The sequence below is a fragment of the Cryptococcus neoformans genome, chromosome 12 (genome assembly GCF_000149385.1).
Source record: "Cryptococcus neoformans var. neoformans B-3501A chromosome 12, whole genome shotgun sequence".
NCBI classification, from domain to species: Eukaryota; Fungi; Basidiomycota; class Tremellomycetes; order Tremellales; family Cryptococcaceae; genus Cryptococcus; species Cryptococcus deneoformans.
Window position 1 is genome coordinate 107,399 of NC_009188.1, and position 13,975 is coordinate 121,373.

The following is a 13,975-nucleotide window of genomic DNA, read 5'->3' on the forward strand; positions in this document are numbered from 1 at the left end:
CCGTTCGTATTATCGCTCAAGATGCCGATGGTAATATCCTTGATATAAATCACTTAGATTCTGAGGATTTCAGTCTTGAGCTACCAGCGATGCTGCCGACCAAGCATACATACAGATAAATCGAAAACAAAGTGATCAAAGAAATCATTGCCAGTGGTTCGATCTCCGCCGTTCCAGGTAATGATGTCCGGTCACGTGACGAGATTAGATTTCTTCACAACTTTCGAGATACGTACCAACTTGCAATGGTGTACAAAGTAATTCATTAGACTCCCCAAACAGACAAATATTCAGCCTGCAACAGCATGGCTAGCGCAGAGATAATAACGAAACGACTCCATATCGGAGGTCTTAAGCCGGAAATTACCACCATCCACTTGAAAGACCGCTTTTCCATCTTCGGAACTGTGAAAGATGTCGAAGAGTTGCAGCCCGACGCTCTCGGTATGTCTTACGTTTATATATTTATCATTATTCGCTAATTCACTATCAGGAAACCCTAGACCATTCACTTTTTTGACCCTTGAAACCACACCTGCCCAGCTCAGACGCTGTCTCAACATCATGTCCGGGTCCCATTGGCGTGGCGCTCTTCTCCGTATTGCCGAAGCTAAACCCCGTTTCGATGTTGCTATCAACGCTGCCAACAACTCGGATCCCGGATTAAAAGCTAAGCAGATTGAGAGGAAGCGAAAGAGAGTTATGTTATCAAGGGGCGAAGATGTCGGTAAAGAGGCCCAGGATATGATCATCGTTGATGTCAAACGAGCAGAGAAGAAAAAGTTCTGGGTGGCTCTCAACATCGAAAATGGTGATACCAAGGCAACGCGACTGGTGAGACCCGTTTGTATGCGTGCGGAAAGGCCTATCGGCGTTGTTGAGAGAAAAGAAAACTCAAGAAGAAGAGCTCGTTTGCCTCCTGCAAGATCTTTCCGGAAAGTTATCAACCCGATTCAGTGGGGCTCTCAGATGGTTTTGTTTTCTACAGAAGAGCAGGTTGCTAGACCAAATCAACAAGAGGGTGAATGGGAATATGAAGAGTTTGAAGAGGACGACGAGAAAGAGACGGCGGAAGATGGCAAGGTGCCCATTGGTGTATGGAAGAAAACTGTTAACGGCGAAGTCGTTCAGGAAGAAGTCGTACGTGGTAAAAGGAGGCGTGTTGAAGCGGACGGCTATGACATCGAAGTCGATCTCGATTTGGGCAGTGATGATCTTCCTGTCGCAGGTAGCGCTGCTAGCTCGCCACTGTTTGGCACCAGACACTTGGCGGCCGATAGAGAAGGTTCCCCTCTCTTCCCTGTGCACAAAAACCATTTAGGTTCTCCCGTACCTACCTCTTCACAAGAAAGTGACGATGAACCTCAGCAACCTTCATCGCCTCTCTTCTCCACACGCCCCGCTGAAGGCCTCGAACAAGAAGAATTATCAGTCTCATCTTCGTCTTTCACATCCGCTTCCGGGTCACCTCTTCAGGCTCCTTCCCCGCTGTTCCCCACGCGTACAGTACCCGAAGAGGATCAGTTTTTAACTTCACCATCCCCTACCCCTTCTTCTGCTTCTCCCCCTATCCCAGACCCAATCCCCGTACCTGCACCCAAATGTCTTCCCACCCCTCCCATCCCTGCTGTACCTGCTCCTCTCATTCAACAGGTTCGTACAGAAAAATCCGCCGCTCTTAACGTCCTTGGATCCCTCCTTGGCGGACTTGAAGGGCCTGCGTCCCCACGGATGGAGAAGCTCACTATAAACGAATGGAAGGGTTTTTTGGAAGATGATAGTGATGATGATAGTGATGGGGAGGACGTTGAGATTGGACGAGGCAAGAAGAAGGAGAGGGAAAAGGCGCCTGCCGAGGCGGAAGTTATCGGGGAGGAGAATTTCAAAGTGCATGAGCCTATGATCGAAGTGTTTATGGTAGAGGGAAGCGGGAAACCTCAGGACGATGCGGAGAACCCCTCATCAAACGAGGAAAGCAGCAGCAGTAGCGACGAGTCCAGCTCAAATGATGATAAGATGGACGTGGACCCACCTATGGGGAATGGGGATGAGAAACAGAGCTCGCAGGAGGCAAGCTCCAGCTCTGAGTCAGGATCTAGCAGCAGTTCAGGCGATGACGATGAGCAGGACGATGATAACGGTGATTCGAATGGCGATTCAGATGATTCAGATGACTCTGATGACTCTGATGACTCTGACTCCGGCGATTCTGATTCTGATTCTGATTCTGATTCTGATTCTGATTCTGACTCCAATGACTCTGATTCTGATTCGGATTCGGATTCTGATCCAAGTTCAGACTCTGAATCGGACGATTCCGACAAGTCTCCATCTGCCCTTTATGCAAAACCCCAATCCTCAAAACCTACCACTCTCAAAGACCTATTTGCACCTACTGCCCCCTCCACCTCCCTTTTCTCCGGCCCTTCCACTTCCGCCGCTCAATCTGCCACCGGCTTCTCTCTCCTTGCAAACTTCGCCGAAGATCTCGAGCTCGATGACGAACTCGACATTCCTCTCCCTGTCCCCGGTGCTATCGCTGCACAAAAGGAGGAGGACGAGCTTCAACCATTGTCAATGATGGAAGGTGGAAGAGGAAAAGTCAAGTTGGACTTGGAGAACGCTGCCGAGACCCCCATGTTTTTCGCCATCCCTATGGACAAAGAAACGGCGGAAAGAACCAAGGGCAAGAAAGGAGAATCCCGGAACCCGTTCAACGAGTTGTATTTCGGCGTGCCCAAACCTCTTACGAAGGAAATGGAGGAATATGACTATGATCAAGAGGGCTATGGTCCGAATGGTTACGGTCAGGAGCAGGGTCGGGAAGAGCAAGAATTTCCCCTTATGGGCTTCCACAGACAGCCCCGAGAGGGCGAGGCGGCCATGAAAGGGCTATGGGAGAAGGAACGAGGCGAGTTGACCCAAGCGTGGAAAAGGAGACATAGGGAGGCCAAGAAGCAGAGGAGAAGGAAGGGTGGTGAGGATATTGATTAGTGGATCCTGTAGAGTGCTCCTGGGTAGATGACGGAGGGTAATAATCATGCATTTTCATTATATTTGTAAGTTTGCTGATGCCCCGAGTCGTACAACCACCAAACGTCAATCGCCTGCTCTCTTGACATATTCAGATCCCACTATCTACCTAACTGTTGAATGATGAGCGAGCCAATGGGAGCACCTGAAGATTCGGAGAGAGGCTGTTTGGTGGCATGGCTGTGCTTATAATCTTCTATAGGATTCTATTGTAGGTTTTTTGTTTTGTTTCTTCTTTTCATGCATTTATAGACACCTCGCTCACAACACTAAGAACTAACTCCGTCCTTGTAACAATTGAACTTACTATCTGGTTACTGACTCACGTCATCCAATCTAAAAAAGTACCTTGTAGAATTGTTGTCATGTCGTCACACTCAATGAAGTCTTGGCCGTCGTATGCATCCCGTCGTATGGCAGATGAAAGGTAGTACATGTTTCGTTCGTTGTCGAGGTGAGTTGCTGTTTAACTGCGGATGGCAATCTTACGTATTCGACTCTCCCTGGACGTATTAATAGTAGGTGTCAGCAAGGTGTGCCACACTCGGCGTTTTATGTTTGAAGGCGACGCGGATGACCTCTCAGGGGCAGTTGTCACAGTCGCGGATGGGGGCTTGTTGTTTGCACGGTTCGTCTCCTTTGCAATTTCATAACAGAAACCCTCTCCTTTACATCATTAACACCATATACATCAACATCACATTCATTTATTCACGCTCTTTACTTGGTTTCCATACATATCGTAATCCGACTATCCAGCACATCAACTAACTCGATACACCCACCGACCATGCTCGCCCTCCTCGCCCTCTTCCAGCTCCTCCCCATTCTTGCGCTCGCTGCCCACAACCCTCCCCACCGCCGCGCTCACGAGCGAGCTCGAAAGAATTACGAGCATATTCATGGCCGCGATGCTGAAGAATCCCCGTCCATCGTCGAGAGGGATAACCATTATGACAACCGAACCATTGTTGAACGCGACCACTTTGACAATAGGACCCTCACTCCCCGAGGGACAACGTATACCGGCGTTGGAACCTTTTACTACACAGGTTTGGGCGCTTGTGGTTTGAACTCTCAAGACAGCGATTACATGGTTGCGTTGAACTCTGCGCAGTATGGTAGTGGATGTAAGTACGAGTCGAATCTCTTTATGCCGGAAAATCAAATTTCCAGAAAAAAGTAAAAAAGGCATGTGTTGATGGATCTCACGCATGCAGACCCCGGTCCTCAGTGCTTCAAGTACATTACCATCCAAATGGGCTCTACCACTGTCGGCGGTGTTGAGATTCTTGGTGAGTTAGTTGATATTTGAGGCGTTTCCTTTGCTAACAAACATACAGACGAATGCCCTACATGTGACTATGGATCCCTTGACTTGTCTCCCGGCCTTTTCACCCGGTTCGCTAATTATGACGCCGGTACTATTCAAATCACTTGGTGGTTTGACGACGATGTGAGTTGGGCTGTCTTTACAAAACTCCGCGCAAAATTCCTACTGACACATCTTTTGTAGGCTCCTGCCGCGACTACCACCTCTGAAACTCCCACTTCTACTTATGTACCCCCCACCTCCACCTGGGTTGCTCCTTCTTCCTCATCGACTTCCACTTACGTCTGGATTCCTCCTTCGTCATCGTCCACCCCTGAGTGGGTCGAGCCTTCCACCTCACCCACTCCTTCTTCCACCACCCAGTGGTATTCTTCGCCCGCTGAAACCTCTACTTCGACCACACCCACCTCCACCTGGGTGGCTCCTTCTTCCACTTCCACCTCCGTCTGGGTTGAGAGCTCCACCTACAGCTCCTCTGCGCCTAGCAGCACCATCACTTCATCCGCGTACTCTTCCGCTTCTGCGGCCGTCAACTCTACCAACCCTTTCGCCATTGTGAGCAACGCTTCCAACAGCAGTGTTTCTGCTACCATTTCCTCCGATACTGGTGTCAGCGGCAGCGCAAGCAGCGGGTCATCAGAAGTTTCTGTCGAAGTTACCGGCAACCTTGAGATGATCAACGCTCTTGCTGCCCAGTACGGTCAGCTCGTGGTCGAGGCCGCCCTCCAGAGTTAGATCTTATCTTCCCCATCCTATCACTCTCTCGAACTTGTTTACGAACACTGGCTGTGCAGGACAATTGAAATTTTGAAATATTGACGCGCATAACGAACCTTATATCATAGTATCTACCATTATATCTCTTATTTTTCGTTTCCGTTGCGCTCTCAATTTTATAAACACGGGCTGTGTGTAGTTCCTTTTACTTTGTCTCTTTTCTCACAATCTTTTTCCATCTTCTTTCCCATGAACCACTAACTGGATGTTTGATGGCAGTGGAAAGGACGTATACCCTTTTTTTACGTTTGTAACGATACCCCATGTCCCTTTCGTTATCTACATGTTTTCGTCTGTGTACACGATGCACGATGTCTACGATCCAAATATCGCATATTTACCTATCTACATCTGCCTACAAGAATTTGAACAGCTCATGTCAATCGCTCGAGTTCGGCTCATTGTTATTCATATTGTTATGCATTTACGTAACAGGTGCAAAGGAACCTCCACCTCGATGAGCCGAAATTGGCCAAGTTCCCGTCATCGACGCCGACGCGAGCACCGACGAACAAACTTCATTTTTGTTCACCTTGACTGCATTTGCCATACTCTTCTTCTCACGCAGTAAAAATGCCATCATTTACTCGCCGAATTCCAGTGGCCAACCCCCCTCCGCCGGGTACGACACCGTCCCCTATTCACTCTTTACCTCTGCTCCCAACCGGCCTTCCGTCAATGGATGACCTTCTCGGCGGCGGTTTACCCCTTCATTCTATCCTTCTCGTCCTCGCTCCAGATACCCAGTCCGCGTGGGGTAGGTTACTGGAGAGATACTGGATCTCTCAGGGTTTGGCGTCGGGTCAGGCGGGGGTGCTGGTCGGGGAGAAGGAGGAGGGAGAGGCCGTGGTGAAAGGGTGTATGTGGACGGAAGGCGGAGTATCTGGAGATGGAAGTGAAAGTGAAGGCGAAGGAGGGGTGGAAGGTGGTGAGAGGAAAATTGCGTGGAGATATGAGAAGATGGGCAAGTTTCAGACCACGGTGAAGGGTAAGTCGAAGAGTTTCAAAATTCTGTCTTGCGTAGATTGACTGATGAGGTATCGGTTTTGATTAATGATACGTAGGCAACGGATCCAATCTATCACTTATGACTACCATCCCACCGGAAGCCCTTTCCCTGATGCAAGAATCTGGTCAAATGTCGTACGTGGCCATCAATCCTGATGAGCCGAGTACTTCTCGATCATGTGTTCTGGATGAAGTGTTGAAAGGTGTGTGGGAAAAGTTGCAGCATGCCGATAAAGGGAGAGCGACGAGACTGGCTGTGCATGAGCTTGGAAGTCTTGATTGGGGGCATATTTCCATGAGCGTGAGTCTGTGCTCGAGAACAGATTATCGGAATGTCCCTAATATCTCCGTATCCGGTTTCAGGAAATACATCGATTCATTCATTCTCTTCGAGAGCTGTTGAAGACCAAGCCAGCTTCAGCTCTGATAACGCTTCCCGCGAGTCTTATCCTTTCGATGGGTAATGAAAGAGAAAGTATTGTGAGGCGTCTGTCGTGGGGCGTGGACGCATGTGTTGAACTCAAGGGATTCGCCGGTAGGTACAGAGTCCAATTAATAAACATTTTGACTAATTATGAGCACAGATGACCCCACATTACCACCCCTCTTCCCAACCCACGGTCTCCTCACCCTCCACTCCTATCCAATTACCCACGCCCTTCTTCCTTCTACCTTGAAACACTCCACTTTGCTCGGCGTCTCCCAATCATCAACATCGGCGTCATCGTCAGGCGGCGGTGGCGGTGCGGGCGAGAATAATCTTGGGTTCAGACTGAAGAGGAAACGGTTTGTGGTGGAGACGGTTCATCTGGGCGTGGAAGGGGGTGTGGGGGAGAGACGGACTGGAGGGGATGTGAGAGAAGCTTTGGATGGAGCTGACGCGACGCACTCACACGCACATTCTCATCCTACAATGACAATACCTTCCAGTGGTATCGAACCCTCTCAGCCTGTTCTTGCCTCCACACCCCAGACAGGAGTCGATGATAAACCAAGAGGAGCCGACCAGGATAAGAAACCATCAAAGCCTCGGGCTCGGGTGAGATTCGGAGGGGAAGAGGAGGTTATCATTGTTGGTAAAGGAGGAGACGGATCAAAGCATGACCACGCGCACTCACATACGCATGATCATGGACCGCGAGGGAAAGATCAGCCACAGAAAATTGCGTTGAGGCATGATAGACCTGACTTGTACGAATTCTAGAGCGTGATGTATAAAACCAATGGGGGGTCGTTCTCTTCAGTATTCTCGCTCCTGTCCCATTTATTCGTATTATAGCCTTTTAATCGTACTCCGTCTCTCGCTAGTTTTGTTCATGGGCTCAAGAATTTGCATTATGTAAAGAACTCTGGCCCCGCCGTGAGGAAGTCGGAAGTTTGTTCCGTGCCTAATGTTTTCTCGACGCGACGCGTCCGTCGTATTGTCCAATCCTTCTTTCGTCAAGTGCTTCCCATCTCATCACACTTATCTCATTAGGCCTCAAGACCTTCAAGCAGAATTTTCCAACATGCTTGAAGCATCACCCGAAACTCTCGTATTCGAGCCTACCGATATTTTCGACTTTGACTTTGGACTGCAACCTCAGCCTCAATTAACCCGACAGGATCAGGACGCGTCTCCGACATCCTCTGCCCCGGCGGTTTCTACCAACAACGATGTGTCTAATAGTACCGCGACCTTGCTTATGGAAAGGGAAGGAATATCAAGGCCTACAGCTCCTCGTATACCTACGCCGCCTCCAGATTTTGAACCGGACGAAAACTGGGAAGATGAGATGGCAGTGATGGAGATGGAGAGAGAATTTGCGGAATTACAGGATGAACCGTCGGGGAGAGATGACGGAAATGACGAGCAGACTCAATCAAGGATTAGTGGAAAGGGGAAGGATAAAGAAACCACAGGATACGAATTCTTGTCAAACGGTATATTCGACTTTGACGTGCCTGTCGCATCCTGTAGGTTCTGTTAGTCTCGCCAAAAGCTTGCAGTTGCTCACCCGGGGTAGCCTCACGAGTAACCCTTACTCCTCCTTTAGATATCCCTGCTATATCTCTGGATCAGCTGCCAAAAGAAAAGGAGCCACAAAGTGGGCTCGTCAAACAAACACGACCTTGCACCCTGCCTTCTCTTATGGCTGCAACGGCTGATGGTGACATGATTACTTTCCAGAGAAGATGGAAACCCCAAGCCATATCTCCCTTAGTGTGTATTGTGTACTTTTTTATCCCTTCAAGAGGTGTATTGGCTGACTTAACTTAGGAACTGCAACAACGAGGCGGGAAAGGAAAAGCTGGCGAACTCTTAACTGTGCCACTGCACAAGTTGCTCGATCAGGTCAACGAGCTCAAATCTCGAGAAAAAGCCCTCAAGTAGGTCACATCATTTCTGATCGCTGTTGTTAGACCCAAAATTGATGACAGAAGGCTACAAAGGCAAATTGACGAGGAATTTGAGGGGCAGACGAAGAAAATACAGATGGGAACGACGATGTGGGTGGACAAGTACAGGCCCAAAAAGTTCACCGACTTGCTTGGCGAAGATGTAAGCTTTTATTACATACGATCCCTGGTAGAGGCTGATAAAACCGCTAGCGCGTGCATCGCGAAGTTATGTCATGGCTCAAGGAATGGGACAAATGTGTCTTCAAAAGACAACAGCCCCAAGCAAAGAAACGCCCATTCGATGCCTTCGACTCCAAGCCATTCCCTGTAGACCCCCTTGGGCGACCTCATGAACGTGTTCTTCTTCTCTCCGGCCCGCCGGGATACGGTAAAACCACATTGGCATCTATCGTGGCCCGCCATGCTGGGTATCGCATCCTCGAGATCAACGCCTCGGACGATAGAAGTTACCAGACGGTACAAACAAGAATTCGCAATGCCGTTGATGCTGGTACTAGCTTGGGAGCGGAGGGCAAACCGACATGTGTAGTCATAGATGAGATTGACGGTGCTGGAGGTGGAGAGAGTGGGTTCATCAAGGCATTAATTAAGTTGATTCAGGACGTGCCTGCGAAAAAAAAATCCAACACTCCGGCAAAGCCGCTGAGAAGGCCTATCATATGTATTTGCAACGATCTTTACGCACCAGCCTTGCGTCCTCTAAGGTCGTACGCGAGGATTATCAGGTTCCGCAAGCCACAAGCTCAATCTCTGGTCGTAAGGTTACGAGATATTTGCAAACGAGAAGGTCTTCAATCGGATACTCGTTCGCTCAATACTCTGGTGGAGATGACGAGCGGCGATGTTCGAAGCTGCCTCAACACATTGCAAGTACGTGTCAGCCGTCAATCAAAGTCGCAGAAGTTAACAGTCAGGCATCTAGTTCATTAAAAGCAGATCGTCGGTGGTTACAGAAGAAGCTATTCGCGCGACATCTCTAGGTCTCAAAGACACCAGCACCACCCTCCAAACAGCGTGGAACGCCATTTTCATTCCCCTTGCTGCCAAGAAGCGACGCGCACAAGGAAGCATTGACGATACCCGCTACCTTCCACGAATTATCCCTATCATCAACTCTTGCGGTGAGTACGACAAACTTCTTTTAGGCGCCTTCGAACATTACCCGAACCTCAAACCGTTGGATGGGACGATGAAAAACTTGACAAAAGTTCACGAATGGCTGGCGTTTTCTGATAGGCTACAAGCGAGAGTTACAAGTGAACAGGAGTGGGAGTTGTTGGGGTACATGCCATGGGGAGTGGGAGCTTGGTATCCGCACCTGGCGTCACAAGGCAACAGTTCAAAACCAACAGAGTATCCCAAGATTGACTATGAAGTAGGTGTCTCGAAGTTGTCAATGTACCCCTGCTAATAATGTACAGGCGTATCAAACACGTGCTTCTAATGAAGAGGTTGCGACGGCTTTCAAGAATGTCCTTCCTCCTATATTGCGCTCCATGTTCACCACCAGTACGACGCTCACCGAACTTATTCCTTTCCTCATGCGAATCATTTCACCGCCTCTTAAGCCTGTAAAGTCTTCAAACGGACTGTTCACTTCTGGCTGCAGCTAATGTTGATACAACTAGGTGAACGCAAACATCGTCAAGCCGGCGGAGAAAGCGGTTCTCGAGAGATTGGTTGAATTGATGATCCCACTCGGTCTTACATTCTACAAGGAAAAGGCTGAGAATGGTCAGCCAATGATGCGGCTTGAACCGTGAGTCATTTAGCCGTCACACAGCTGCCAGACAGGACTGAATATTGTTGGGCTATAGGGCAATCGATGTCTTTGTTCATTATGATGGGAAACGAGCCGAAGACATCTTAGCATCGAGATTCATGATCCGTCAACTCATTTCTCAAGCTGTAAGTGTTCCTTGACGACTCTGCTCCTTCTTCTACTAAAACGCGGGTGCTGGTTAGATGGATGCCGAGTTGGCCCAAAAGCGAGGCGGAGCCGATACCGAGGCTTCGGACACGGGAGCTGATGGATTTGCAAAAGCGTACGGATTGATGGGAAACATAGCAAAGAAGCCCGAGGAAAAAGCGTTGCTGGTAGGTACTGTCTGTGTGACTTTTTTTGATGGGCAGCATTGACCTTATTCCAGCCTGTGACGGACTTCTTCGGACGAACGGTCGCTGTTATCGAGGAAGATGGTAAGCGTGAGGCGCGCATGCCCCGTTTATATCGTCGGGAAAATGTCCGCTGATAAGGATTTCTTTCTCTTATTACAGTCACCGCAGACGGCGTGAGACCACAAGCGCCACCGAAAAAGAAGTTCCGACCGATATACAAGTTCAACGAAGGGTCTTTGAGTGCGGTGAGGAGGAGTGTCAAGATGTCGGCATTGATGTAAGAGTTAGCGGTGCTTTTGATCACCCTGAATACCCACCGAATCTTAAATTTTAAGTTTTGCAAACTATGACCTGGGGGTGATTGAGACATGCACGTGCATTTATGACACATGATGGGGCACTTGCAGAGACACGGGCGAAAAGGTGTACGAGACACGATAAGTAAGCGATAGTAATGTATATGTCGGTAACATTAATCAGTTAAGGCAGAGATCGAGGATAAGCAGGATCGATGGTGGCGGTGGAGATACTTATAGTTACTCGTACTACCAGCCTCAAAAGTTGAATCGACCATTGTCTGCTAGGTGTTTCTATACAATAAGACGATCCCACACATCTGCGCTCTGCTTCACACTCTAAATGTTCGGTGATATGCCATTCGTGGCAGCGTAGGCTCGCGAACGAGGGACGAGGTCAAAAATAGACCCCCTCATCGGCATATCAGGCTTCTTATCGCTTATCAACGCCCAGAATAGTGAAGGCATAAAGGAGATCCTGGTTAGTGTTGTAAACGAACCCTGGACTCCAAGCGGACGTTCTACTGCTTGAAAATCATCAACAGTAACTTAAATTGTAAAATGATATGCACTTTTCAACATGCACGGTTCGGCAAACGCGTTAGTTAACTGCGAAGCGTGAGGGCCAGTCTATCTCAAGAAGCACCCTGCGACGTCCCATCTTTCGCTTCCGTTCGCAGCATCGGACTGATATGAGATATGGCCTTATCTTCAAGGTGTTCTATTAATTCCTATAATCTATCTTGCATTACTGCAGTGAGCAGTAATCTGGAGCCAATGTGGCCTGATCTGACGAGACTCGAAATTCGAAATCTGCATCATCAAGCTTTGAGCTACAAGTATAATAGCTTGACATGCCCTTGACCGGAATGTAGCACAAGATACATGGTATATGAAATAGAAATAAGGCGAAGGTATTATTAAGGGTCTGCGTATGGACGGCCAAGAGGAAGGGCGAGGTGACTGATCTCGCCGGTGGGACTTGTTGTGATCGATATGATAAGCCACTCATTCAACCATGTTGTTGTCTGTCATTACGAATGGATGGCGCAAGAATAGTGATAAGTGAATTTTGCCGAGAGTTGCCGGAGACAGAACTAGGATAGAAAGGTCAGAAAACGTAGAGAATCACGGAGTTGGCTGCACTGGCGGGGCAGGAGGGTTATTCATTAGTATCTGGCATTGCATGCCCTTGTTTGTTGCTATTCGTTAAAAGGATGATGTCACCAGTCGAGAGTCAAGAAAACTGAATTCGAAGTATGGAAGTTGGCCCCAGAAGTCAAACGGGCAGTAGGCAGGGGGCACCGCTGTGCCCGAGCATTGCAACGGTCGATATAAGACAGGAGGTATAATAGACGGCGCAAGTGCACCCCGCCCTCGCTGGTCCGTGACAACGAACGTAACTCGGACTACTATAAACTGTAAGATTGATCCCGTCGGCTGATAAGCAGATAACATTATTCTTCCTTCATAATTCGTACGTGTACGGCGTATGCGGCTCGCAGAATTGTGCAGCAATGAAGGATGAATGATGAAGAGGAGATCAATCAACGATAAACAAGGAATTACATGAGGTAGCCCCAATCATGTTGCATACATGATGGTTTAAGAAGGCTTTTTCACATTGATTTTCGCATGCCCTTGGTGGCCCATCACCTGACCTTCTTCTTCTGCCTTTCTCGTGATCCATGCTTCATATATCGGCAATATTCTACCGCTTCTTCATATTGTTCCTCTTCCACTTCTATACACATCTTTTTGTCATCATCGTAGACGAAAGGTGTCGTCATGTCAATGATTATCGAATCATCGAAACGCTCGCGTCGTCGGGGGGGGTTCGCAAGGATCGCTGACGGTGGTGGCGTCTTTCCCCTTTCTTTCCTTGTTGTCTTTCCCTATCCTCTCCTTCTCCTTGATTAGACGTTAGACGGTCATCTGCTGTCTCACAGCTTTTGAAAATATCTTCATCATCGTCATCGCTTCTTTTTTTTCATCTTTCATCTCTCGTTTTGAACGAAAGCATCCGAAGCTCATCATATAATAAGAGCACTGATAGGCGACGGCCCAATCAAATACCGGTAAATACGTCAGCACTTTCCTCCACCTTGCGCTTTCTACGCCCCCAAAAGGCTTTGTTGATTACCGACCGCCGATCTGAAATGCCGCCGCTTTAACCGTTTCGTGTTGCGCCCTGCTTAGTTCTAAATCAATATTTTTTTCACGTTTTCTGATGAGTGTCAAAATGACCGAAATTGAGACCGAACCCCGCAATAAAACCTCTCGACGACCCGCCGGTTGTAATTGCGTCCGGTTTGCTGGTTTTCTCACCTATGCAAGCTTTTTTTCGCCTGTATCCTGTACGATTTTGTCTTGACTTGTTGGTCTTTTATTCATCCATTCACCTCCATCTGTTATTATCTTTCAGCCCTTCACTGGTCAGAATTACAGTGCTCATCATGCCAGGTACCAAGAACACCCAAGGGACGCGACTTCCAGCCGATGGACAGCATCATAGATCCATGGATTCGTGCACAATTATGTATGGTATCGCCATCTATCATAGAAACAACCTCGAGAAGAATGTCCAGGGCCAGTACAGCACTAAGAACAAGCAATGGGATCTGTTGCAACCGCATGAACTTTTCAACAGGATGGCTGCAGGATCTTATCCCTTCTTTTCGCGTGACGTTTGAATCGGGCTTTTTCCAGCGCTACCGTGGCCTCGCAAATGCGGCTGTATACATCTCTGACTGGATCTTTCGCCTTCCGAAGAATCACTTCCGTAAGTAATGACATACCCCACCGCGTTCATCTTGACAGAGAGAAAAAAATCGGTGTCCAGGTCAACCGTGAACCATATCCTGCCACCCAAGACAAACAAGCACAAGACGGTCAAGCAATACAAGGAATCTCTCCTGGGAAAGCACATCAACTGGATATCAACGGTCAGGCGGAACAAGATGATGTTGTCATGGATGATATTGATGATGAAGAGGATGAAGACGGC

The 13,975-nt window shown here is 48.5% G+C and overlaps 4 protein-coding genes across 4 annotated transcripts; all 4 read left to right on the forward strand.

The window, feature by feature from the left end:
- Positions 1-305: 305 nt before the first annotated feature.
- Positions 306-2,994, forward strand: CNBL0370 (hypothetical protein; the record flags this gene model as incomplete). The annotated part of the gene is made up of 2 exons (XM_767464.1): positions 306-444; positions 494-2,994. The coding sequence occupies 2 exons, from the start codon at positions 306-308 to the stop codon at positions 2,992-2,994; spliced, it is 2,640 nt and encodes an 879-aa protein (XP_772557.1).
- Positions 2,995-3,823: 829 nt separating this feature from the next.
- On the forward strand, positions 3,824-5,101 carry CNBL0380 (hypothetical protein; the record flags this gene model as incomplete). Its single annotated transcript, XM_767465.1, has 4 exons — positions 3,824-4,163; positions 4,254-4,328; positions 4,377-4,489; positions 4,550-5,101. 4 exons carry the CDS (start codon positions 3,824-3,826, stop codon positions 5,099-5,101), a joined length of 1,080 nt encoding a protein of 359 aa, XP_772558.1.
- Positions 5,102-5,821: 720 nt separating this feature from the next.
- CNBL0390 (hypothetical protein) lies at positions 5,822-7,355 on the forward strand (the record flags this gene model as incomplete). Its single annotated transcript, XM_767466.1, has 4 exons — positions 5,822-6,131; positions 6,208-6,452; positions 6,515-6,686; positions 6,736-7,355. The coding sequence occupies 4 exons, from the start codon at positions 5,822-5,824 to the stop codon at positions 7,353-7,355; spliced, it is 1,347 nt and encodes a 448-aa protein (XP_772559.1).
- A 304-nt stretch (positions 7,356-7,659) lies between these two features.
- On the forward strand, positions 7,660-10,953 carry CNBL0400 (hypothetical protein; the record flags this gene model as incomplete). Its single annotated transcript, XM_767467.1, has 12 exons — positions 7,660-8,107; positions 8,188-8,354; positions 8,412-8,521; positions 8,555-8,693; positions 8,744-9,424; positions 9,477-9,929; positions 9,976-10,125; positions 10,183-10,313; positions 10,372-10,462; positions 10,520-10,651; positions 10,705-10,759; positions 10,832-10,953. 12 exons carry the CDS (start codon positions 7,660-7,662, stop codon positions 10,951-10,953), a joined length of 2,679 nt encoding a protein of 892 aa, XP_772560.1.
- Between the last annotated feature and the right edge of the window lie 3,022 nt (positions 10,954-13,975).